At 37.6% G+C, this 27634-nt stretch overlaps 1 protein-coding gene across 1 annotated transcript in view; it reads right to left on the reverse strand.

Annotated features, from left to right (window-relative positions):
- Positions 1–5296: 5296 nt before the first annotated feature.
- The window catches only part of KCTD8 (potassium channel tetramerization domain containing 8), a gene marked incomplete at both ends in the record, with an annotated part of 93509 nt that continues 71171 nt past the window's right edge, over positions 5297–27634 (reverse strand). Inside the window, one exon of the mRNA XM_084266780.1 lies at positions 5297–5757. Coding sequence (XP_084122906.1) covers positions 5297–5757 — 461 coding nt within the window. The remainder of the gene's footprint in view (positions 5758–27634) is intronic.

Consider the following 27634-nt stretch of genomic DNA (forward strand, 5'->3'; position numbering starts at 1 on the left):
ACTGCACTCAGTGCATTTGAGCTTTTCCCCAGCGTGTCTTACATGATCCAATGCCTGCAGCTGAGGATTGCCAGGCTCCAAACAGATGGGAGCACAGTCAGTGCCGAGTTTCTCTTCTGGGCACCAATTGTACTCTGTTTTCCCAGCATCCAATGAGCCAGTTTGAAAGAAGGAACAGTGTGCTATGGCAGCAGAGATCCCCACTAGGATTTGGTCCCACTAGAGAGCCATTCTCTGTGCAATCGGTGATGACCTAGCAGAATAAAACAACGGTCCCAGTTCAGAGACAGTCATGCAAGGAGTACCTCTGAGAAGGCAGGTACCCACTACAACAGTAGTGTACTATCTCCATGAGGGGACATAATGCTCATACAGCACGTTCCTGCACCAGTCTTGTGCAATACAGCATCACTGTATCTGAACTGGGATGATGGATTCAGCTGCAGTACCGACACACAGCCCAGGTGTGGATGGCAAACCGTATGCTGACAGCATCAGTGGCTTATTTTTCAGTGAATAATGTCTATGTGGCTCACTTCATTGGATGACTGGACAACACTAAAGGTATCCGATGCCTGACAGTCTGAAAAACAGCGTGAGCTGTAGGGTGATAGGACTTTGCCTTCCAGGTTTATGTGCTTTATGGCGGCTTCTTGCCAGCAGTGCTGAAGGTTACTCAAACTAACAACATCCCCAGGGCGCCTAGCTTCTCCCATCGTTTTCCAATATGAAGACTATGGTAGTCTCATCTGAATTTGGGCATATGTCTTCAATGAAGGAGCAGATAAACTCTCAAATAAAACTGATGGTATGAATGACCACAGTAACAATGGAAAAGAGAGGGGTAGAGTGGACAGTATGAAACAGGTTAAAAAATTACTTCTAGGTAAGAGAACCTGGAAAAGAAGAAACTACTTGATGGCCTGCAAAATGTAAGCAGAAACAATGTGTGGATGCTGTTTTATGGTGAGCCATACCAGTGGTATGATCCTGCAAAAAGCTAAAGGTTTCCTGAGAATTTCTGAGCATCCCAAAGAGCTTGGCTTGGGACATGAATCACTTATAGAATGGACCCAACATTGCACTCTCGTTACCAAGTATACTAATTTGGGCTTACCACCTCTAGTAGGAAGTACATTTTTGAGTATCATTACTTGAACAAAGACAGTATTAGTGAGTCAAATGATTTTGCATAAGCACTTTTTTTAAATAAAGGCCACAAAAATTACACTTTTTATACTATTTGGCATTATTTTTTTATTAATTCAAAGGGAATCAAAGTGAATTCTAAAATTCTAATTCAGAATTAATTTCAATTATTCTAAGACTCATTGTTAGGGCTCTGAAATATTCCTTCAGCAATAGATAAATTAGTCCATTGTATAATTCTGATCTTTATTCACACATTTTAAAGGTGTAAACATCATTGTGTGGCAAAACTGTATAAACTGTATCTCTATTCCCTATCTGTTCTGTTAGAACAATAAAGTATATAAAAATTGGTGCACATAACATCCATTATGAGGTCTTAAAATTAAGTTTTATAGCAATTAAACATGGGCAATGATAACAGTGTTTTTACAGCAGATTCTAATATGTTACTCTTGTGAAATATTAGATTAAGTGGCAGACTACTTGTAGAGGAAGATTTGCTTTACTTTTACTAGCTCCAAATCTTTAAACATAATCTAGAATATAGCATTCTATATTGCTGAAAATGTTAAAAATTAAAAATTAAACTTGGCTGAAAGCCATAAAGGGATATGTAATTTTGTACTGAATTCCCAATATCACCACGATTTAAGGGACTGTGTTGATTTAGCAAAAAATTCTGAAAAAGAAATAATTCAAGTTTTTATAAGAATTACTTTCCTTCCAGAAATGCTTCATTTACATGTTATGTTACTTCTCTTTAAATTTTTTAAAAGATATTTTATCATAATAATTATCAATTATGATTTATAATAGCAACTGCTGACTAAAAACTGCTTGTTCTTTAATGACCCTAAAGTAAATATGTTATAACTGTAAACAAAAACACTGTAAGAGTTGATAATTAATACAAAAATCATAACTGAAATATTGAAAGAAAAATACGATCCTTTCTTTACATTCCGTTTTTAGTTTAAGATTGACAACTATCAGCATTTTGATGGGTTCTTTTTTCTTCCTTTCCAGAAAAATGTTGTGGTTTAAAATCACAAACTTCATATGGAGTGGAATTTTAATGTGCAGACCACCTCCACTGAAGTCCAGTGAAAGGCACAGGTTCCCATGTTAGACTATCCCTGTGTGTAACAAAGTGAATAGCTGGAAAGAAGAGGAAAAGCGGACTGAAATGGAAAAAGAAAAAGCAGCTATCGTAGAAAAGTAAGAAAAACAGAAGACAAAGGGAAGCAATCAAACCCCCCACCATGTGCTTCTGATATACAATTCCCTTGTAACACCTGATAATTTCCAACCGACCTTGGCCATCTAACCGCCCACAAGCTCCTCTGTTCCACCAAATGTCTCAGCTGGCTTTCTCCCTAATTACAGGCTGGAATCTGAAATCTGTAGGTTAATAACCATATAGGTAGGGCTGGAGCTCTAACTGGGTGAACTTGATGTAAAGTGTGATGGGAATTAGAGAATACGATTGAAGGAATTGCAGGAGCCGTTGTTTTCTCTCACTCCCTCTCTGACTATAACACGTCCCAATTTCCCCCTCTGAAAGGAGGAGGACAGTGTACACTGTGTGATTCCAAACCCAAAATGCTTCGTCCTAAGATGCCAGTGTGGTTGCTAAGTAACAGCGATGCAGTTTATCTGCCACATCGCTCGCATCCCTCACAAACACATGGAAAGTGGTTAAGGTTATCATAAATCTTATGCTGCCCATGTATTAAGATAACATTCTGTTCTCCTCAAGAATGAATTAAAAATGCTCTGGGAAATTTTAGGTAGCATGTTAAAAGAAAAAATAAAAAGCTTGTAAAACATCTATATATGGATAAATTAAAAATGATGCACCTGTCAAACAAAGACCTAAGTGTACCCCCAAGTAGGTACTGCCTGGAATACTGACAATAACTAAGGCAGGAAAACATATTTCCAAACTCAATGATGAGGTTTCATGGCAAGATTCAAGATTCTGTCTGAACCTAAAAGGTATCATCCCAGATGGAAACTTTACCTAAACAAAGGTAACAGAAAACAGCGGAAGGTATGAGAAGTGCAGTGAAGGCAGATTCAGAAGGCCAGGAGAGAAAACTCAGTGTGAGATTTTTAAAAGCTCTCAATAATACTCTTAACTTTAGACTAGATAAAACCAGAATTGTATCCACTGGAGGTCAGTAAGTCATGGTTAAATAGTCTGAAATTTCATCGGACTATCAAAAAACTAGGAAGACAAGCATTTAAAAAAAAAAGATGCTAAAATGCTTAGGAAACAAGAAAATTTCAAAAGAAGGAAAGGATCTTTTGCACCCCAGAGAAAGCAGCAAGCAAGCAACATATATAAGGCCAAACTGAGAAGCTGACTGATTTCACACTGGGCTGCATCAGTTCAGACTAGATTTATCGCAGATACATGCTTTCAAGTTATAAAAATGTTGTCAAAAGATGAAACATTGGAGAAAACTGATGAAGTAGGAGAGTAACTCCAGCTCTAGGCCAGTTAAAAAATGTGACCAAAGATGGCAAGCTACTATGAAAGGTATGGGGTCTGTGGCCTGTTAAAAGACTGAAAAGTAATACAGGCATCAGGATTAAACCTGGAGATAACAATGCAAAAAAGCCCTCTTTATACTTTTAGAAGTAACACCATATGTAAAACAGCTTTTCTGACAGTGTACAGTTCTTGTTATAGAATACGTACAGGGATGAACACTTTCAGCTGTGTATATTTGTGTGTGCACACACAGTAATAGCTTCAGGTCTGCAGGACCTCAGCAGCAAAACTCAGCAAACTCTGGTGGTCCTTACCCATTCCAGCTACATTTGTCTGAAGCACGGTTGCCTTCTTGTTAGTGTTGTGATGTGAAAGGTATTGATTTTCCTGTATCTGGGCTGAGAAAATAGGTTTGTCATATAGAGTTAACTATTCATAGAAAATTTTTCATTTGTACATGTAGTGCACTCTGCTGTGATATTTTAAATCTTCTATTTCTAAGCTGATTCCTGCGAACTTGTCAAATGGGAACTGCTTTCAGCTCTCTTAGTAAAACCACTCAGTTTTTTAGTTCATTCCCCACTGCTTCTTAGCGTGACTGTCTCCTTCCTCTCGGAGAGTCTGCATGGTGGTTCCAATTAACTGGCACTACCCTAAATATTTTTCACCCACTCTCGAAACATGTTTTTTTGTTTTGGTTTGGTTGTTTTTTCAGCAGTAGTAAACAAAAAAGTAACAATTTGCTTGATTTTTTTAAAAAGAGAGGAGATACCGATAGCCAAGAAAATCTACCAGATGGTTCTTTTAATAAATACATTAAAGTCTCTTTTATTTTTCTCCAGTTTCAGCGACTAACATAACAGAAACTTTCAGACCATCAAACCAGTTTTCACAATCTGCCATAAGTTTGGATTTCACAGAAATAATCCTGACAAGCACTAATAGATGAACCTTGTTGGTGCAATAATAAAACAGTATAAGGCATATTTACACCATCCTTACATACAGAACACTGTACACACAAAAAAATCACAGATCCAGAACAACGTAAATTCAATCCCTTAGACGTTTTACGTTTATAGGCTTGGTATGAAACAAATAATTCTCCAAGCAACAGACAACCTCTTGTTCTTGTGTGATTTGTTTGTAACATTGTGCTCATGCAAAATAGGTATTTGCTTTATTGCATTAACATTGAAAGAACATTGGGAATTAGTTCTGAAACCAGTTCAATCGAATTTTAAACCCTGTTTCTCTTCAGCCATAGGCAGTCTGAGTCATTTGCTATTGGTGACATAAAACGAGGAGATAACCAATGATTGAGATTTTTATTCATTAAGTTCCAAAATGATGATGAAGCTCAACTGACTACAGTTCAAAAACCATCTTTCTTGACCATGCACATTTTTCTTTACTATGATGAGGTGGTTTAGATGAGATGCTTTTTGTATTTTAAAAGTTTCTATCTTTTTATATATATTTTTAAAGAAACCATGTACTATCCAACATCCACTGTTCACAGAAAGAAATAAGCAGCAGGAATAGCTCTGGTGGCAGAGCTGGCCAGGAGGAGGACATCAGTAAGTTAGTGACAACTTCATAAACACCAAATGCCCCAGAGATACGTCATGAAAGAGTTGATTACTATAACCCATATTTCTGTAAGAGTTCAGACTGCCAGGGACGTTTGCGCTCTGGAAAGTAATCTGGAATGTGGATTTTTTTAAAATCTTGGATACATTTTCTCATTTCTTCCTCAACACTCAGCTTCTCACATACCTTCTTTTTGGAAAGATTTGTTTCTCTGGACTTGCTAATGAGAGTTTGAAAGAGTTCACTGTTCCTGCGTTTGTCTGGTGCTGGCATCCACTGAACTGGAGCCTTCTTAGATGGACGATCCAAAGTCAGAGTATTTGGCTGGTGGGCTGTGGATGGTTGAGTGTTTGTGGCATTTTCTTGAGGGGTGCTCGCTTCTGAGTGGCTGTCACAGCTTGAGGTGGACAACTCGTTACAGGAAGTCCCACTTTCACTGCCCTTGTCCAAGACTTTGTCATGCTTTCTCTCTTCATGGTCTTGCTTGGGGGAAACAGTTCGCTGGGGAGGCCCTAAGACAAGGCAGGAAAGAGAAAGCATTGAGCAAGCACTGATTTACACAGAAAACTGATCAACTGCTACTTAGTAAAACATAACTTAGATTCTTGGGTGGGATAAATTGGTGATGTTTCCTTTTAATCAAAAGAACTATATCAGACTGGTACATGGTTTGAATGTCTGTTCCTGCATGTGTGTTCAGTTGTCAAACTTCTCACTCCTAACAATGTCTACAGAAAAAATAACTTCACTGCCTAAGAATCCAGGTAATGAAACATCTATAATCTTCACTCCATTGGGCTCACATGGCAATGTTTTGGCAGCTAGGGGTGGCTACAGCAATGGCTTCTGTAAGAAGCTGCCAGAACCTTTTCCCATGTCCAATAGAGACAACTGCAGGTGGCTCCAAGATGGACCTGCTGCTGGCCAAGACTGGGCCCACCAGCCACAGTGGTAGCACCCCTGGGATAACAGAATCAAGAAAGGAAAAAAAAAAAACCACCAGGAGCAATTGCAGCCAGAGAGAGGAGTGAGAAGATGTGAGAGGAACAACTCTGCAGACACCCAGGTCAGTGAAGGAGCAGGAGGAGGTGCTCCAGGCACTGGAGCAGAGATTGGTGAGGCAGGCTGTCCCCAGCAGCCCATGGAGGTTGATGGTGGAACAGATATCCACCTACAGCTCAAGGACCTCACGCTGGAGCAGGTGGAAACATCTGAAGGAGGCTGTAACCCTGTGGGAAATTTGGCCTAGAGCAGGCATCTGTTAGGACCTGTAACCCCATGAGGGCCTTGCACTGAAGCAGTTTGTGAAGAACTCCAGCCTGTGGGAAGGACTCACATTGGAAAAGTTCATGGATGTCTGGCTCCCATGGGTGGGACCCCACACTGTAGGAGGGGAGCAGTGTGAGGAATCCTCCCCCTGAGGAGGAAGGAGCCGCAGACAATGTGTGATAAACTGCAGCCCTGCAGCCCCCATTCCTTGTCCCCCTGTGCTGCTCCAGGAGAGGAGGGAGAGAATTCGTAAGTGAAATTGAGCCCAGGAAGAAGGGAAGTGTGGGCTAAGTGGTTTAAGATTTAGTTTTATTTCTCATTAATCTACTCTGACTTGATTGGCAATACATTGAACTAATTTCCCCAAGCTGTCTGTTTTGCCCATGACAGTAACTAGTGAGTGATCTCTCTGTAGCCCTACCTTGACCTATAAACCTTTTCCAGTTGAGAAGTGGAGTGCCAGAGCAGATGTAGTGGGCACCTGGCCTCCAGCCAGGGTCAACCCACCACACTCTCAGATTGTCTGCACTGGAAATCCCTGCAGGCAAGTTTAAAAGTCCCAGTTTGCCCCCAGGAGTTTATTATGAGAAATTAGATTTTGTAGTTTAAGGAAAATACCGTAAAATTTGTAAACCCTTTGCTTAAATAAAAATATTCCAATGGCTTCAACATTTTTTTTTTTGAAGCTCTTAACTCACCTTTCCAGAACAGTCTACTGATATTAGGGTCTGCAGATGTCAAGTCTACAGAAGCTCTGGATAGAAGGAGGAGTATTAATCCTAGAATAACAGAGAGATCGCTCACTACTGACAGAGTCTTTAGCCTTTTTTTTTTTCATCCCAAAGTAATTCCACTGCACTTCTTACTGTCAGTTATTATCCCCGACGTGGCCCAGCGCAAGCTCAGAATTCACTTGTACGCCTCGTACTGCACAAGATGCCAAGGAAAAGAAGGTTGTGACGTTATCAGTAAAGCAGCACTTTGCAATGGCAGGGAGAGCGGTCCGATGGCCTATCAGCAGGCACTGCTCCGCATCTCACACACCTGAAAATCCCATCTAGGCTGTTATTCTCTCCAGATATCACTTTGGCTTTGAAGTTTTAAGCAGAGTATGAATGTGAAAATTAGGTGGTAGCTGCTAAATCTGTACAGGCTTTTTCATTTCTGAAGCCTTATTTCAGAACTCCAGCTGGGAAGTGAAATGATGCTATGCTGACATCATATAAATGTCAAAATCTTAATTTAGGACACTATCTAAAGCTGACAGAAATATCTGCAGGGTTCAAGAGGAATTGGATCAAACCAAAGGGAAAATTTTTAAAGGCATTTAAACATATAAATGGAAATGAAGTGTGGGACTTCAGTGGCAGTTATGTTTGCTACAAATCCTGAAAGAGTCCAAAGAGTTTAAGTATCTAAATATCTTACAAAAACTAGATTATCCTTACAGTTTACCCAAGCGCCACTGGCATCAGGTAACTGCCTTTGCCAGCACCAGAACTCCGGGTACGACAGCTCAGCTTTGAGTTACTGGGGCAGGTTTGCAAGGAGATTTTTGAGCCACTTAGTATTCTGTTTTTCAGAATTACAAATTAGAAATATAATTACAATTACAAAGAATGGAGGAGCAATATGAACACTCTAGTGTCTTTCTGACTGCAGTTCTATGATTCAAAGGACTCTAAGAAGATTGCAATGAGAGACACGGGGGAAAACAAAACAAAGGAAAACACAAAAGCAAATAAATAGTAGTCTAATAACAGCAGCACTCAACAACCTGCTTCGCTTTTGTTTTAGCCAGCATCCCAAGATGCCGTGCCACGTTTCTGCAGTCTACCTAGAGAATCTCATAGATAACCAAGATCTGAAGAGAAGAGGCAACAATCCATCGGGGCTTGTACTTAGATTATTCAGAGTGAAAACCACAAGTGATTTTCTACTTCATTATATTCAATCCAAATATTTAGAGTATGGATGCAATGATTTTCGTCCTCTTTCTCATCCAGAAATATGTTTACCTTCTTAAATAGATTTACATGTGTTCCTTCTATTGTTGCATCTGGCATTTCGTTTCATACCTGAAAATCATTGTATGATTATGCTAAATCTAGAGAGTCAGCTGGCATTATGGAATTACTCAGCATGTGATTATAAAACCGTGTAGTTAATCAGATAGTGATTTCAGTCTTGTTACTCTGATTTTCAATAACATGATTAACATCAATATCTAATCTAGTTTACAGTCTTAGCTTCTTCAAATGTAACAACACAGTCTATGAGTAAGAAAATAAAGTTCTCTGTTAGCAACTTAGAGTTTTCAACTCTGTCTTTTCTGCCCAGTTCTTTTGCTGTAACTTCATAAATCAAGATATTTCTAGTTGGTCTGTTTGTACTTATTTCTTCATTGCTACTACTTGCTTCTCAAGGGATCAAACCTCCAACAATCTATTAAAAAAAAAAAACAAAACAAAATGCACCGAAATACACCCTCAAGAATATAAAAAATTCCATTTCCTGCTACAGGACTACTCAGGTATTTAAATGTTTTTTTGGATCAGAGCCCTGAGGTTCAGTACCTTACAGCTCGGTATGCTTCACTGAATCGCCCGAATTCACAATGACTTGAATCCAAACACAGGTTACTCCCACACCTCTCCTTTTAAAAATTAACAAATCCTCCCTCACAAAGAATTCTTTATATGCTCCCACACTTCTCTCTCAGTAGTGTGTTATTAACAGAGGCAACAGTTCTGCTAGAGGGGAAGTTTTTCTCACAGTGTTTTCAGCCTGCTGAAACCCAAAAGAATTTATAAGAACACATCCTCAAAAGATATGAATTTAATTTTCAACATTTTCTACATCTCTAATTCAGGAAACACATCCTTACTGTCCTCTGTGCTCGTACACTCATTGGTGGCTGGGATTGTGTGTGGAATGCTGTCTCCACTGTATCTTCTCAGCCCTTCCAGAACCACACTGAAGACCTGTAAATTGCTCGGTCTATCCAAAACTAATTACTTTCAGGCTTCCTTTCTCTTAGAAATTTAGAAAGCATTCTCTCCCTTTAGCTGAGGTAACTCACCACCTCCGCCACAGCAGCTACAACAGTCCCAAGTCTAGTAGACTTGACAGAGTATTTCAAACACGTTTCTCTGATCAGGAAGGCATACTGCATTTACTTTGTGTTTATTACTTATCCACGGTACTCTCTGCAGACATTTTTGCCAAATTTTCCTGGCAGAACTGAGTGATAAGAGTCAAACAATTACTAGAAAATAGAAATAGAAAAGTAACTAGAAACTTATAAACCCAATTCTCTGCAGTGAAAATCTGCTTCTGTCAGTTACAGCACTCACACCAGGATCCAGGAGTCCTCTCTGACTTCTCTGTCAAATAATAATGGAGCAAGAGATTTCCATTCAGGAACAGCACATGACAAACACCACAGCAAACCATCAACTATTACTATAACTATTGTTTGAAAATTATAATCATGTACTTCTGGGAGTCAAAGCTTAGATAGGTCTAAATTGCACTTCTTGAAGTGCAATCTAAGTAACTATTGAAGATTTCTTTAGCTCTATCTCCTGCAACAGAGAAAAACACGACACTGGAAACATTAAAAGCATAAAATAATGATATTCTGCTTATCAATATTTATGGTTTTGGGTACACTTATTTTCTTAAATATCAATACAACAGGCTAAAAATAAAGGAAATAATATTTAAAACCAGTTAACCTGACCTCTCCAGTCTCTTCTCTCTCTGCTGGTCAAATGCCCAGTTTATTGTATGTGCAATGACAGATGCACAAATTAACTTCTTCTTCACTCTGCTACTTTATTCCTACAGTTTTCTGTTACTTTATTCCTAAAGGCCAATTAAAAAACTCCAAAACCCACCCAAACAAACACAAAATGTTGAGGTTTTTCTAGGATGTAATTCCAGTGAAAACAAAGGGGCTTTTTATTTTGATAATTTTCTGTTTCTTCAGATGTATTTAAAAAAAAAAAACAAACAGCTCTACTAGATATAGTCTAATGAATTAATCAAATAATCCAATTAAGGGTTCCTTTGATCTGATATAGCTATAAACAGATCTAACTCTTGCATGAGCAAAAACATTTTAGCAAATACTTTATATTTATTAAGAATGCATCTTAAAAACACCGCAAAATTGTTCATAAAATTATGAATTTTTAAAAAATCAATTTTTTATACTGATTTTATAAAAAATAAAACCAGGTCAACTGACTAATTATATTGGAAGGCTCAGAAACATTCCAGTCTTTCTGGTTGAAAAAGACCTTTAAGATCATCAAGTCAAACTGTTAACCTAGCCCTGCCAAGTCCACCATTAAACCACATCCCTGAGCACCACAGCTTCAGAGATGGTGAATGAACCACTTCCCTGGACAGCCTGTTCCAGTGTTGAATAACACTTCCAGTGAAGTTTTCCTAACATCTTAAAACCTCCCTGGCACAGTTTCAGACCATTTCCTCTTGTTCTATCACTTGTTGCTTGGGAGAACAGCACCCACCTGGCTGAAACCTCCCTGCAGGTAGCTGTAGAGAGTGATAAGGTCTCCCCTCAGCCTCCTTTTCTTCAGACTAAACAACCCCTGTTCTCTCAGCCGCTCCTCATCAGACTTATGCCTCAGACTCCTCACCAGCTTCATTGCCCTTCTCTGGACACGCTCCAGCACCTCAATGTCTTTGCAGTTTGATTCATAATGTTTGCATGCTTGAGAATATTGGCAGTATGTGATTTACACATGAATTAGCATGAAATGCATTTTTTTTGCATTATTTTGCATATGGAACTATCCTTTTTTTGTATAAGCTACACAGGTCCCTCAGTCTGGTACACAGCTGTGTTAAACCCCAAACCAAACTTTTCTTCTACCTTCTGTATCAAAATTACATTCTATTCAGAGTGCATATAAGATTTTATTTTATAATTTAATCTTAAGGATCTAAGTAAAATTAACTATAATTAATATAAAAGCATAGGAAAAATGCTCATCAAATCTCACATTAAGATGGACTTATCCATCGTACATATCTAGGGTTTTTTATTACCTTTCACCAACATCCAAAGTATTACACTAAGCTGAATGCTGAGAGAGAAGTCACCTGTGAAATCTGATGACAGGTTATGGCTACTTTGGGAACAAATTCATTACCAGACTTTTGAGTACTTAATATCACACTTCAATGGTAAATTATTATCTTTTATGTCTAATTTCACTTTAATTTTATTTTTAAAAAAGATTATTTTTAAGAGCTATAAAAGGATAGCTTTAAATCCCCAACATCTTCTGTGGCATATTAACGATCTTTACAGTTTTAGAAGAAAATCCTGTTCTTAGAGACCAACTTAACACTTGAATTCACTCTTTCAGGCCAGTAAGGGATTCAGCTTGTGCCTTACAGAATCACAGAATCACTAGGTTGGAAAAGACCTTTGAGATCATTGAGTCCAACAGTTCCTGTCCTGTGCTAAGCCATATCCCAAAGTACCTCATCTACCTTTTTTTTAAAACACATCCAGGGATGGTGACTCAACCCCCTCCCTGGGCAGCCTGTTCCACATCCCGACAACTCAGTGAAAATTTTTTTCTAACATCTAATCTGAACCTGCCCTGGTACAGCTTTGTGCCATTTCCCTTTCTCCTATCTCCTGTCACCTGGCAGAAGAGACCATTGCCCACCTCTCTACAACCTCCGTTTGGGTAGTTGTAGGCAGTGATAAGACCTCCCCTCAGCCTCCTCTTCTCCAGGCTAAACAACCCCAGCTCCCTCAGCCACTCCTCCTACCTAAGATTTGCCCTCCAGCCCCTTCACCAGCCTGTTTGCCCTTCTCTGAACATGCTCAAGGACCTCAATGTTCTTCTTGTAGTGAGGGGCCCAGAACTGGACACAGTACTCGAGGTGTGGCCGCACCAATGCCGAGCTAAGGTTATAGTTAGCTATCTGGCAAGCAAGTTTACACAGGACTTCCTGACCATTGTACTCTGTCCTCTTTAATGCACTACAGAATCAAACTGAACTGCTTCGATTTGGCAGTGAGCTTTTTAAAACTCCATACAGTTCATGAAAGAAACCTTTCCACCTCTTTTAGGTATTGTAATTTGCATCTAACACACCCTGTTGAAAGCGAGAGGAGGGAAGAGGCCATGCCCCACTTAATTTCTATTTCAAGGCTAATATGCAGGCATACACAGGAATTAAGTGGCTCACCATCCTTAGCTCCCTCTCTGCCTATGGATGAATTTTATCCATTATGAACATCTCAAGCAAACAATACTAACAACTAAGTATAGAATGTGAGGAATATCTAAGTGCTCTTGACAAGCTCTGCTCTTGACAGCTTGCACTTACAGGAAAAAATTAGAAGTTCAGTACAGAGATTTCAGTGGAACAATACTTTCTGTGGGAGTCTTAATGCTGTATGGTTTCAAATCACTTCAAGTGAAAAAAAACCCAAACCAAACATATTTGGTTTCTAATTTGGGTCTCATCTGGTACAAAATTTCATCCTCTTTTTGGATTAAAAGCATGATTCAGAGTACTTAGTATATAATAGTGAAGTATTTTTCAGAAAGGAGGAATGAAACTCATAATTTTTTTGTTTTCTTCGTCCTTTCAAATGTTGACACTTTCACATTCTTCGACCCAACTGAAGCTTGGCTCTAGTCAGTGCAAAGTAGAATAGCTTCAATAAAATGAAGAGAATGTTACCTTCGCCTTCAGGGTAACATATTCATTTGGAAAAAGTGAGTTAACTTCCCTCAGGAATAAGACAGAATTAGTACCTGTGAAGCTTTGATTTATTAACATGCTAAGCCCTGAACTCTTTGGTAGAAGGCCAACGCTGTTGACATATCAACTTCAGTACTCTAAGCAGAACCTGAGTTTTTTGGGACCTGAGAAAGCCAAGCAAGTTGGTTTGCAGATAAGGCTGCCACAGAGAGGTCTTGCAAATCACCATGGGGCTTCCCTGACATGAAGAATAGCAATTATGTTACCCACATTTTATCAAAACAGTTTTGTAAATACTCTCTACACTCTGGCAAAGTTTCAAATTCGTATCTACAGGGCATGTAAATTTGTTTGGCTTCACTAACAAGCTGATTCTGAGCTGGGAGTCTGGGTCCAAAACTGCACTTACTTTAAATAAAGTTTTAGACTCAAATGTTGACCCTATTCAAGGCAAAGATAACACACTCTGTGACCTTAAGTTACAAAAAAAAAAATAAATTCAAAAGTAAAGCCTGTTCATTCTAGTGTGAATAATAATAAAAAAAAATCTTAGAAGGAAAACACTTTAATTGTGAAAGCAGAAAGGGTGAAAAATACTGCATCTTCTTAAAGAAAAAGAGGAAGTTAGAATGATTTCTGTAGCTTTTCAGTACTTCAGTCAGAAAGCGTATTTTTACTGGGACCCCTGGAAAATTCATCTTTAGGTGAAAACATGCAAAATTATTGCAGTTAATACTTCAGCCACTAAATATTTGAGCAAGAACATGTGAAAATACTATGTTCCAAAGAAAATCTCAATTATCATCTTTGCTATAATATAGAACCAATAATAATAGGGTGTTCAATGAGTCATTGTAGAGAAACTAAAGAAATGATGAGAAATTAAAAAAAGAATCATGGCAATTATAAGATGAAGGCAAAATACAGTCCATGATTATTCTGAAACGTTTTATTACATTCAGAATTTAATAGGAAATGCAAATTTCCCCATAATATTTCCTGTCCTCTATTGCCAAGTCCATGAGGCACCTTACACACTTTGACTCCAACATGAAATTTCAAAGTGGGAACTGTACACTGAAGCCTTCTTGGAAATGTTTTGGAGCATTAAGGTTTTTAGGAGAGTTTATTTGCTGTTTCATGGATATTTCAATAAGAAGAATATGTCTGTGATTGCACTCTTGATGAAGCCTTTTATTTAAATCTCCTTACCTGCCATGGGAAGATAAAAAGACACTTTGTAGGGACTGTGACTGTATTGGGCATAGCTCCCACAGGGGAAATTACCCTTTAATAGTGTTAAACTCGATGGTGTGTGAATGGTTATGTGGTGCTTGAAGTGAGTGAACCAATTCATCTTTCAGATTAGGACCACATGCCTGTAAGTGATAAGTGCTTTTTCTCAAAAGAAAAAAACCAAAACACAACAACATAAAAATATTTTTCTGTCACATTTACTACCACCTGACGTTAAACTAACTTCTAGAAAGAGTGCAGTGGAATGAGTTAAATACATCAATGAGGAAAATGTCTTTGCTTATTTCAAGTCTGACTATATTTTAAATATTGACATTATTCACCACAGAAAAAAAAACTAGTTAATATATACAGAGAGGGAACTATTTTTGTTATTTGGAATGACAAAAGATATACAATAAACAGTCCTGTGCCTAACTTGAATTCATTAGGTACTTCCCCCTAATCTTGTTTTGAAGAAAACCTGAAAACAGAGTCCCTTCATTTGTTCCTTTTCCAACTAGGTTTCGCAGTAGGCAGACAGGTATTTAAATAGAAGGCAGTCAGTGAAATACTGATAAGAACAATTCCTTGCATTTCAGTAAAACCAAGAATCCCCATCTTTTTATTAAATCTATTAATCTGAAAATTTTGTAATCGTTCTGAGAAACATCTTTTCTTGGTAGACAGGCTGAAGATAACAGGAAAGATCAGTAATTTTTCATATCCAACTAGAGAGTCAAATATCGAAGAGGCTATTTTTATTTTGTGGACTTAGAGATGGCTACCACATTGATGCTGTGCTGGAGATGCACAAAGACAATTTAATTTTTGTTGTAGATAAAATACAAGCTGCATCAATGTCAAAAGACTGAAAGTCAGAAAACCACCAATAGCCATGCCCTGTGTATAACGTATGACAGATTTTATCTGTTTCAAGAATACATCTCTAGGTCAATACACCATAGTCAAAGACATCAACCTTCCTAATTATACTTGAAGATACCATTGATTAACAAACACATTGCAAAATCTCAGAAGGAAATTTTAACAAACCTCCATAAGGCTCACAGCAACAGGAATATTGTAACAGTACCCGACACTTTCCTGTTAGGCAACACAAACTTCCAGAGTCAAACAGATGCATTAGATTTTTCTAAGTTATTTGGCAAAAGGGAACCACTGAACCACTGAAGGACTTACTGAAGCACTACAGAATTTTCTACCTAAAGGGAGCTCTGGATAATACATCAGTGGTGGTCACATGCTATATTAATCTCCAATAATTAACAGCAGACTGATAGCAGAAAAAAATAGAGCAGTAAGACTGAGATTGATCTTGACATTGAAGGGATTTGGTTATTTTAGAATGAAAGCAATTTTACATGCATTTTACATGTGGAATTGTTGGCTTGTTGTCTCTCCACCTGTAGAAATAATTTTTCCCTTATCTCAAATCTGAAAATGTAGGTATGGAAAAGAATTGTGATGCTTAATGTAAATCTGAAAAATTAAAACAATGTTATACGTGATAAATGAGAACAACTTTCATAAAAATCATGCCTCTTCCACAGCTTCACTTGCTACAATGAGCAGCTCAAACTGCTTGCATTTCAGTAACATCTCAGCAACATCTGGTATATGAGCTTGTCATTCATTTCCAAACTGTCAAGTAGGTTCATGCTCAGTTCTATGTGTTAATACTATCTGCCTTTTTTTTGACTGGTTATTCTGGAGTGGCTACCAGTTAAAAGCTAAAATATTTTGGTCTGTCCATGAAAAATGCTCATTAGCTGTTTATTAGATGCAACATTTTCCCTTAAAGAAATTGCTAATTGATATGAAACTCCACCAAATTATCTTCAAATTATAAACTTGGCATCTGAAAGTTAATTAGAATTATTTAGAGTGATATTCTCAACTTACCACAAAAAAGAGTCAGGTCAATGGTATCAAAAGCAAGACATTTTATCATATTACTCTTACAAACTCCCTTAAGACTTCAGTGATTCTTTCCCCTAACTGGTGCTGGCAGAGAGTTTACCTCATTAATGCTGAACACTGGATGCCAGTCTTCCAGCTCCCACTCTAGCCCTTGCAGCTGAAATGACAGGTAAATTCTTATTCTTTCAATACCAGGATACCGGCATCAATAAAGAATCTCAGGGTCAAGGATGCAAATGGCTTAGGATTGTTCTTTCTCAAACATTTCCTTGAAATCACCTCTAACATGGACTGAAAATGAGGATAAAAAAATAAAAGCTGACAACATACTTCTACTCACTTTATTAAGGCAGAAGCGACAAAAGCCAAAGACAAGCACTCCACCTTTGCATTGCAGAAACACATCCCAGATGCACCTCTCTCCCAGGATTTACAGGACAAACTATAAATGACTGCTTAACGTGTGAGCTTAGAGACTCACTTCTGTTTCCTATTCGGTGTCCTCAGACTGCATTCAGAGAAAACAGATGTTGGGCTGGGGAAGGACACTGACTTTTATATCCCTGTTTATCCCTGATATAGCCCTCTCCTGCCTTGGGGGTTCTTCTGAGGTTGCCAGATATTATCATTCCCCTTCTTCACTCCCTTTCCCTTTCTTCTAAGGACATATTTATTTGTAAGTCATTCAGGAATTTCAGTCTGTTGTCAACTCCTTTGCTGGCAGCTGCCTTCTGCTTTGTAAATATTAATATTGGTTGGGCATCTGCTCAACTGTGAAATAGTCTTTTAGCCACCGGGTCTGTGTTTGGCAAAGCCCTAATCAGTTTTAGGCAATGTGAAGCTGAATCTCTTTCTACCCAGATAAGCAACCCTCTTCTTTGAACCGCCCGCATTTCATTTTTCTTAAATTAGTTTTAACTTCTCAGCTGTCAAATGTGGCTCCCAGTGTGGCAACATAAATGCTTGTGCCAGAACAAAAGGCACCAGAGGGATGGGAAAGACTATTCAAGGGACGGAACTGCACTTTCCAGTGATGGCTCATGGCAATTTAAAACACACATGAAACAATTATTTGTGTTCTTGTGACACATACATACATTAAATACACTGACATAATAATGTCCTCATCAAAATGTAGTTTACTTTCAATAAAAGCACATATGAAACATAAAAAATGCCATCTCAAATAAGGTCTAGCAGACAGAAACGTATTTCAGTGGGACTTCAGGGACTCAGACACTTCCAAAATCCCTGTATCTCTTTTTGAGACACCAACATGAGTTAAAGCAGAGCAACAGAGATTAAAGTAGTGCTTTCAGGAATCTTTGTTTTGAAATTTTCTTTTAAGAAAAGTTCATTCATAACTCCTTGGTGAGAACTCTCCTCTTTGGGGACTCTCGGTGGCCTCAGTCTTGGTTATTTTGTTCTAACAAGATGAACAAAGGAAAACAAACAAACAAAGGGACAGTACCAGCCTTTGTGTCTTGCTTGCCCCTTCAATTTCAGATACTAAACCAAATTTTTTTCTTGATAATTTTTATTTCTGATTGTCTAGTATCATCTCAATCTTGGCAGGCTTACACGATACTTATGAAAGCACTTTAGGCAATATGCAAGTGCAAAACAATGGAAAATGCACACTTATATCAAGTCTGCATTTTACTTTTGATTACTGAGAACTAGAAGTGAATGATACGAACTGGGTAAGAGTCCACAGTGAATTATCCTAAGGGTTCAAGCATTAAGAGGGCAGCGATTCAGAATACACTCAGATTGTATTTGCATAGCTTTATGTCTTTCCTTGATGGTCTCTGGGTTAATAGAGACATCTCAATCTTCAAGAATTCTGTGAAACGGTCAGGAATGTTTGCGGAAAGCTTTCCCTAAGTAACAGTGATGGTCATCGATGAAGTTTTTCTGGCTTCTGTGTACATAGCATGAAGTACATTTCAAACTAACATTTCAACTTGTGCAGTGCCATTCATCTATTTTATCATTACCGTCTGGTATATGAAAAATAAAGTAAGCCAATATGAAATTAATGGGGCATTGCATCCTAAACTGTGTAAACACATGCCGATAACAACACACTATCTTTATATCCAAATTCCTGGATCAGCCTCATGGAACATTCAGAGCATTGACTCCAAGTAAATAGCTACAGAATATATGAAAACAAGCAGAAAACTAATCTTATTTATAAGGTATATATTTAAATAAAATAAAAATTATGGAATACGTAAAGGATAATGAACATACTTTACACACGTATTGTCCTCTGCAAAAAGCAAATTAGTTTGCAAACCATTCACATCTAAAAATGTTATATATCCGTACTTACACAAACAAAATGTTATGGCTACATGACATAAACCCACAAGCAGATCAAAGAACTGAAGGCTGAATTAATTAAATGAAGTCTCCTTGGGAGACAGTGAAACCACACAGATTCCAACTACATTTGAATAAAGACAATGTGAAGTTCTTAGCAGAAACCCTAGTATTTGCAGAACAAACTACATTTTTGACAAGACTGCATTTAAGAGGCAGGACTGCATTGGTCACATCTAGAAATCCAAACCATACAGGAATTCCTAACAGCAGTAGTTGAAATACTGCAAAATTTATTCAGACATTTCTTAGCTAATACCTGAAGATAAAAGTCTTGAACTAACCTAAATATTTTATCATTGATTAATCCTATAAAAACAATGAAAAGGATTTAGTGCTATTTCTCAGGTGGCTTTTTTTTAATTAATATTAATTTTATTTCCTTTGCAGATTATATGTCCTTGTAGTAGACTGTGCTCTGCATAATATGGTTGGGCTGCATCATCATTAATTAATAGATGACCTGTGCTCTGAACAGGTTAAAATCTAAGAACAAGACAAGAAATAACAGATGGTAAGAGACAGACAGATGGGAAAGTACCAAAAAATGCCGTATTGGTCAGCATGATAGGGTGGTTTTCTCAAATCTCCAGCTGTCTAATCTTTTGTCAAAATTTATACGAGCAGCGCAAAACCAGAGTTTTAAGGAGGATAGTAAAGGATAATAACACAATAGCTTTGCAGGTGTTAGTGGTATCTTCTCCATCAAGTCAGAAGCAGCATCAGAGATGACATGAATTTGAGCAATAGAGAACGTCACCATGGTCCGGATGGGGCAGAGAGTTACCATTATGAGAGCAAACAATGGGGGCTAGTGGAGGAATAGGTAACTGAAAACCTTGAATGAGAAGATATGCAACCCATGTTTGATACAAGAATGAGAGATTTAAGGTAAGGACTGTGAAACAAGAGTCAAAGCAATAAACCACAAATTATTTTTTTTTTTATCAGCTGCTGCTTCAGTGTATCTAAGTTGCATTTGGATATAGCTGAAAACACCATATTCTTGAAGACTTTTCTTGGTTAAACAGCTATGAAGGTCTGTGGAGCAGCCATGTCCCAGTTAACTTTGTCATGCTTTCCTCTGCACTTCCTACAACACTTTCTTGCCTCACCCAAGCTCTCCCCAGTTAACTCCTCCTACCTTGCAGCAGAAATCAAGGGATGAATAACCCCAGACCTGTTTTGAGCAACTTCAGGCTTGTGAAACTAGTCCTGAAGATGCTGTATGCTCTTCTAGTTCAAATTTTCTTACACATGCAATGCATGATTTGTAAGACCTTACCTTCAATGCTTATTTATTCCTTAAATCCCTTATTAGGAAGTATGAATATATGATATATGAAATCAGAACAGCCTGTTAGTTTTGTTCAGTAGGTGCATTTATGAGTGATGTTTCCATGTTCCCCAAGTAACAAAGACTCTGGTTCCTAGCTCAAGTGAAACCAGCATTAGAAAGAGTAAGAATTCATTCTCCTCTTACTCCAAATGTTTCAGATATCTTTCAGAAAAATGCAATCAATATACATAACTGAGATATTTAATCACTTACTACAGTTTGCAATGAATAAATTATGCCCAGCTCAGACCAAAATGTGTTTGTTTAAACTAATTCTTTCTTGAAATATTAACTAAGTTTGCAAAGTTTTTAAATAATAAAAATGTTAAATAATAAAACTGATATTCTACTATCCTGGAAATTGAAAACCAAAGGTTATCTAATGAGGGTGACACTGTTCTTTAGTGAAAGTTTCACTTCTTACATGATTCTTAGAAAACATTTTTTGAATAAAGTATTACCAAACCTTGAGATATCCCAAAACATGTCTTAGCAGTAGAAAACTATAGGTACTATTACTCAATATCTATTTTAACTCTAATGGAAGCAAAGAAAACAACAAAAAAAGCCCTATGAGAATTTTAGAGGAGAAATGCAGATTTATTTATACATTTCAGAATACTACATTCCAGTAAATTATCTGAAGAAACTTTTAATTAGGAGCTGAGTGGCTTTTGCAGCTTTGCATAGTAAAAAAAGAATGAGAGCAGGAAGGAAAAACGCATTAAAATTCATCTTGGAAGAGTGGACAGACAGTGCTGTTGAAAATTTTTACAGCAAATTTTATTCATCAAACAAACCTAAGCAATACCTTACAATAAAAACATTATACAAAAAGTAATAACCCCTGTTTGAATGCAACTAATAGTTCTACCTCTGTTTGACCAAAGGCACCGTCAATTGTTTTACTAGAGTTTCATTAAAACTAAACTAATATACTTTGTCTTATTTCCTTTTGTCACCTTTGGCAGACTGAATGGAAGACTGACACAGAGATGGAATAGTTACATTCAAATTTTATCACAAAAAAAAAAGAAGTTAGGGAGTTAGAAAAGCAGCATTTGATGCATTTTAGTAAGTGATTATGATAAATATAATCTTATTTTGTATTAATTGGCATTTTAATTGCATCCTTGTAAGAGCTACCACATCTTAGTTGTACCTACACCACAAAAAATTAAGAAAAAGATAGAAGGCAGTTTTTCTTATAATAGCCATAAGGCTTGGGAATATTTATTCTTTTAAAAGACAAGACTCATTTGTTGCTTCACAGATGTTGAAATGAATCTGGGACAACAGCTGCACTTCTGCATTTGCAAGTTTCCAACAGCAACTCAAACTGAACCCTGCTTCTGATGATAGCTGAGATGGTGCTTCTTTTCTGTCACCCTCCAGAGCCAACAAAAAAGACCTGTCTATAGGCATAAGGACCGTCTGGGCCCAATAATGTAACTTTAGTGACTCGGACTTCCAAGCACAATCTGTACAGTTGTTAACCAGAGGAAGGGCTGTGTGTGCCCTTTCTTCTTACTTTTCATATTCTTCAAAAGGAACCCAGGATCAAAATACTCCTCTCTTGTTAAGTCATTGCTCTCAGGCTTCTTATAATGAATTTGTTACTTCCTACATACTTGTTTCTCCTCCTGCTACTAGTTTAATTTCTTATGTGCTAGCTTATCAACTTATTCAGCTGTCCATTGAGCTTTCAATACAACAAGGCAGTTACCCTAAACAAATTGGTTTTGTGTCCAAAAATGTAATTTTCCTCTGCTTTTCAATGTCAGTATTAAAGACAGGGTGCTTCTGTATTGGTTTCCAAGTTTCTCCATCTGTAAAACGGGAGGTGTGCCTTCTACAAAACGTTTTAAAATCTACTGCTGAAAATATTATATGACATCTGGAAACTAATAATATACTAGAATAAATCCCACTGAATGCTTACAAAATAAATTCCAAATTTATTTTTGGGTTACAAAATATAGTACAGCTGGGGCAACAGAAAGTCAATTCAAGCTCATAAACTAGGGAACAGGTTTATCTCCTGAGACCATAGAAGACATAGTACATTCTTACTACTACTTCTTGTCTGCTATATGTATGCCTCAGTATCACTGTGGTTTTAGAAAAGAAGGGAAGCAAAAGAAGTCAATGTCTTTAGTGGAAAAGATGAATGAAGATCCAGTGATTGCAGTCTTGGTTCTTTTACCTGCTTCTGGTTGACTTTGTCTGATTTTCACTCTGGAGTCACAGGTTTATTGAATTACCCCCTCTTTATTTTTTTTTTATTAGCCTTAAAGAGCATAAACAAGTAGGGAGAAGAGGAAGAACAATGTGCTAATATGGGGTCCTAATTCTTCACACAAGCTAGTGTAATGGTAGCACACCTGAGGCCCGGATTTTGTTTTATCCTTAGTATGCATGAATGGCAGAGTTTGAGAGCTGACTCTGTTCCCAGCAAGGTCACAGATGGGAGATGAACGCCAGCAGGGAATCTTACTGACAGAACAAAACCCTTGAGATTTCCTTTGAAAGAGACTGTCTGCATTTAAAACAAAACAAGAAAGGAAATGTATATAGAGAACCGGATTTCCTGACATACCCTTCCATTGCCCTGCAATCACAGCTTAGGGGCTTCACAAACTGGGAATGGAGACTGGAATATGGTGGCATTTCATTATTCTAGATAGTTCATTATTCTAATCTTGGTTCTTTGTTCTTTTTCTGTTTCTTTAGAGAAAGAGGATTCTTTAAAACCAGTTGAAAAAATATTTTCCAACACAAATGCCACCAACTGTTTCTTGTACAAAACACCAAAATAAAATAAATGACTATTCTTCACAGTAAATTTAATAGCTTCTTTGACTTTACTTCTCAACCGTCTGCTATTGGTATTTTTCGTTTATAATTTATCTTCCTCAACAGATGTTCATAATAACAAAACAGAAAACAGAGGCATTTGTAATACTCTAACCACAAAGGAGGCATTGCATTTTTAAAAATATATAAGGGTCTAGAAGAGAATTGCTTCTTCTGTTATCATAGTTTTTGACTTTTCTCTCTCTTAAGCCATAAGCTTTGCCATTTCAGCTGGTTGCATTTTTATATAATCATATAAAGAAAGTGGGGAAATCCACTTAAGTTTAAAAAAAAATCAGTTATTAAATGAGCTTCTAACACTTTTGGAAATCACCTGGTTTTCTTCTCTTGGTAAAAAAAAAATAATTCCAGGAGCTTAAAATATTTTAGCTTTTGATGAAGCAGATATTTTTCACTGAAAAAATATTTCAGCAGATTTTCCTGAACACAACCAGTGCTATAAATATATCCTCCCCATCCTACATCACCCTATGTCTGTGACACAACAGAACCAACAGTTCCACAGATCACATTTATGATATTTATTTGAAGCTGTTTAATGTCTTTATATGAAAGAATAAAAGGGACAAAGAATAGGAATAATTTCAATATATATGGTAAAGTAATTAGAATAAGAGTATCTCTGGATTATGCAGTATCTGTGGATAGTACAGATACAGTACTAAAAATACAGATATAGAAATGCATTTCTACTAATAGCAAGAAATTATATAATACATCTGTGTAACACAAAAAATGCCACTTTTTTCCTCAGCAGGTGGAGGAAGGCAATTATTTTACAATCATCATTTCCTTTTGCTTCCTACTGCTATTGTTGTGCTCAATAATGAGGATTTCGATCCTGACACATTCATATGGATACTTTTCTGATGGCGCAGCTCAGATTCTGAACAGAGTTACATCTCCGTGAATCTGGCTTCATGTCAGCATTGCTGATGAAGACACTCTGGTCCTTCACCACACTTGCAACAGAACATGATTAGGCTCAGTGAGCATGTCTCATTTATTCTCATGCATTAACCTGAATACATGCAGGAGAACCACGCTCCTATATTCAGCAATCTTACAGTTCAACCCAGGTTCTTATCTCCTTTTTAACACCTTTTAAAACCTCCTGGTTTCCAAAAACTTAGAAATGTTTTCACAGTCATCACCAAAATGCACCTTTAGGATTACATTCTGTATTGGAACCACTGTTTCGCTCTTGCAGTTCATTTTTTATACTTTGTGTATTTAGAGATGTTCTTTAAAACATAGCTGCTAGGAAAGGCTTCATCATCTTCCCATGATGAATTATTTTCTGCCTTGTGGAACAACCTCGGTAGGCAGTCCAGCCACACGCACACAGAAAGCTAAAAGCATGTAAAGTGGGAAACTCTGCTAGAGATTACAAGTGTTTCCAGAGTGAAGCGACAGCTCAGTCAGGTTTCTTAGGATGACATGTTGAACTTACCTAAGTTCCAACACACATACCTTGAAGACATTTTAATGGTATTACTCTCCTGTAATGTAAGCAATGAAAAATGTTCAGGTTTTCCCTCCCTCAAGTTTCTTTGATAGAGACTTAGCTAAGCACATAGACAATTTTAGTTGCATGACGATACACAAAAGGTTATGGCTGGGAAGTGAGTGAGTGAAAAATGTTTGGAAATTGTAGTAGATCCAGTAGCTGATCAGAGACAAAGCAAATAAAAGTAATATGAGATGGAATCCATCACAAAATCCTGCCTTAACTGGGACATAAGCATGTGCCGTGCTCCTTTCCTGACTGGCATCCTAACATCCCTTGGCGATGCCTGTCCATCTCTGCTTTGAAGCATCCATGTGGGACAATGGGTGCCTGGCTCCCATGAAGAGGTCCACAGTGGCAGGGCCAGGCATCCTGCTCAGCAGATTCAACGCATGACTGGATGCCCTAATGCTTTCCCAGCCTGGGTTTTGGGACAGGGTCATTCAAGGCGAGAGCCCTCTCAGGGATACTTGGGAGCTAATGCACTGAGGAGGAGCATCAGTGCTGACCTTCAAGGCGTGCTCCAAACCTGCCTCCCACTCACTTCTGCTGAGGGACACCAGCTAGACAACCATTTCAGCTTTGTCTATTGTTTTTATTTGAGCTTTTTTTTAGAAATGAAATTCTTGCTTGCATCAAGGGACACCCTGAGAATGGGCTCAGTTTATAGAGAAGCAAACACTGCCTGATGTGCACGATTTCAGACATAAGAAACAGTTATAGTCACTGAATGGCAGTCCGCAGCATTAAACTCACCCCCTCTGTGAGCAGCATGTCTTTTCAGGATTAACAATTTATGAAGTTAATGCAAATCTAAGTATGCAGCTGTCCTTTTCTATTTTTAATAACCAAAAAGAAAATGTCACCAAGTAAAGGGGAAAAAAAGCTGCTTCTCAGTTGGGACTGTACATAGAACAGTGGCAGCATTATTCCGTGTGCTGCAAAATGGTACTAACCAGTTTTGTCATGTAGTTTAAAAATATAAGAGAGACCTAAGAATTTAACCTCTCTTCTCTTTCCCTTCACATTACTATTGAAGTGTTCTTCAAATGAACTTATTTTTACTGTGATCATAAAATGAATACAACCTCACATGTGTGACTTGGTATAAACAAGCGTTAAATAAAGCTGCTTAAGATATTCCAGGATTTCATTGATTTTTCTTACTGTTTTACACAAGAATTAATATAAATAATGTGTTACTTTCCTTATTTAGCTATGACAAACCTTTAACCACTGTGCAAAATTGTATTTCTGAAGAAAAAACTTTCAGTATTTCGGTGCTGCAGTCCTCTGAGTGGGCTTTGTGTAAATATGTATTTTTTTCCTTCTTGCCATGGGTTTGTTGGACTATGGTGATGGGTGTGCTATAAATACTTTGATAGGAATAGAATCTGCAGCTGCACCAGAAGATGAATTCTGAGCAATAAATATTTTCCTAAGACATCAGTATAACTTCTCCCTCATTTGGGGAGTATTGTGAAATTTGTGCAGCAATGACCTGCAAAAAGCCAGCCAAGAAGAAGGACAGGTACAGGAATACAAAGGTGGCAACAGACTGGAGTAAATGGGAGGTGAAGATGCACTGAAAATTGAATTGTTCAGCTAGAGAAAAACTTTGAGTGTTTTTTTGTTGGGAATCATTCCTAAGGTGAGTCTCATTTAATATTTGCAGCAGTGACCTCTGCACAGAAGCATGCTGCTAAAGCGTGGTGTTGACACAAAGCTGTAAGGTATCACTGTTAAGAGGGAAGATCGGGATTATCACACCAGAGAAATCAAGTGATGCTGAAGAACTTAATGATAAAAACAGCGTGAAATGTAATTGTACAAAATGCTTCTTGGGTATTATTAACAAGAATTTCTTTTTTTAAGCATCTGAGTGAAAACAACAAAAAGAGAGGAAAGAATTGTTTGTGCTAACTGATCATAGTTCCTCCAAACAAGGTAGTATACTCATTAAAGGAAAAGTGTGTGATTCCAGAACATGACAAGTAAGGCACATCCAGAAGGAAATACTGTACTGCTCTACAAGGTAAAGGTAAGGCTTGACCCAGAATACTGTGTTCAATAATGGCTTCCCAAGCTTATAGAAGACAGTTTTCAACTAACGAAAATGCTTCCAGTTTTTTTTTTTTTCCTCTTTTAATTTGAAAGCCTGACAGAAGAAAAAGCAATGCCACCAGAAATGACAGTGTTGGTACAGAAATAAGTTGATTTTAACCAATTATGAATTCAGAAGCTCTGAACAAGCAAAACAACAAGGTTTTGCAGTTTGTTAAGTATATAAATGGGATTATGTGTGGTTGCTTACAATAGTACAAATTCAGTAAACTTCCAGCCACATCTATGATGAGATCCCCAAGTCAGTTACATCTTTGGGGTGGATCTGCCTAGATAATTTCCTGACAGGAAGGCTTTTAATAAATAAGGGGGGGGGGGGGTAAAAATAAAAATAACAAAACTAAAACCAGGTTGTATTTGAATTTCTTATACTGTGTGCTACCAAATTTTTTGCTGGGAATTGCACATCTAGCATGCCACATGTTACAGTGAGGTTGATCAGTTGTACACAAAGTATATTTTTATAAATCCTGCATTCTGCTCAGAAAAAAAACCCAACCAAACCAAAACACCCCTACTGAACAGGTCTTCCGGCGAATTTGCTCTGCAGTTGGCAGTAGCACATGTATTACACGTGTGGTGCTACAAATGTGGTGACAGCCACCACTCTCTTCTTACAGCATGTGGGACCAAGACAGTGTGTCATGAAGGGGCTACAAATTATTTTGAAGCCAGGTGACAATAATGATCTAAATCCTGACTGGAAAAAATATTTCACAGTTCAAACTTCACACTGATAGTAGTCAGGGTGAGACTGCATTAGAAGAGCTGTTGGATTCAACCAACTTTTATTATCTGTTTAAAACAGATCTCTTGATCTTTTGAAAACGGCCTTAACAGAGCTGCTTGGGTGCAATGATAGCAGGTCAGCCTTTTAGTGTCAACCTGTCATCATAACAGTTAAGTACGTATTCTACATGCTGTTGGTTTCATG

Source organism: Gallinula chloropus (genome assembly GCF_964237585.1).
Source record: "Gallinula chloropus genome assembly, chromosome: 7".
Taxonomy (NCBI): Eukaryota; Metazoa; Chordata; class Aves; order Gruiformes; family Rallidae; genus Gallinula; species Gallinula chloropus.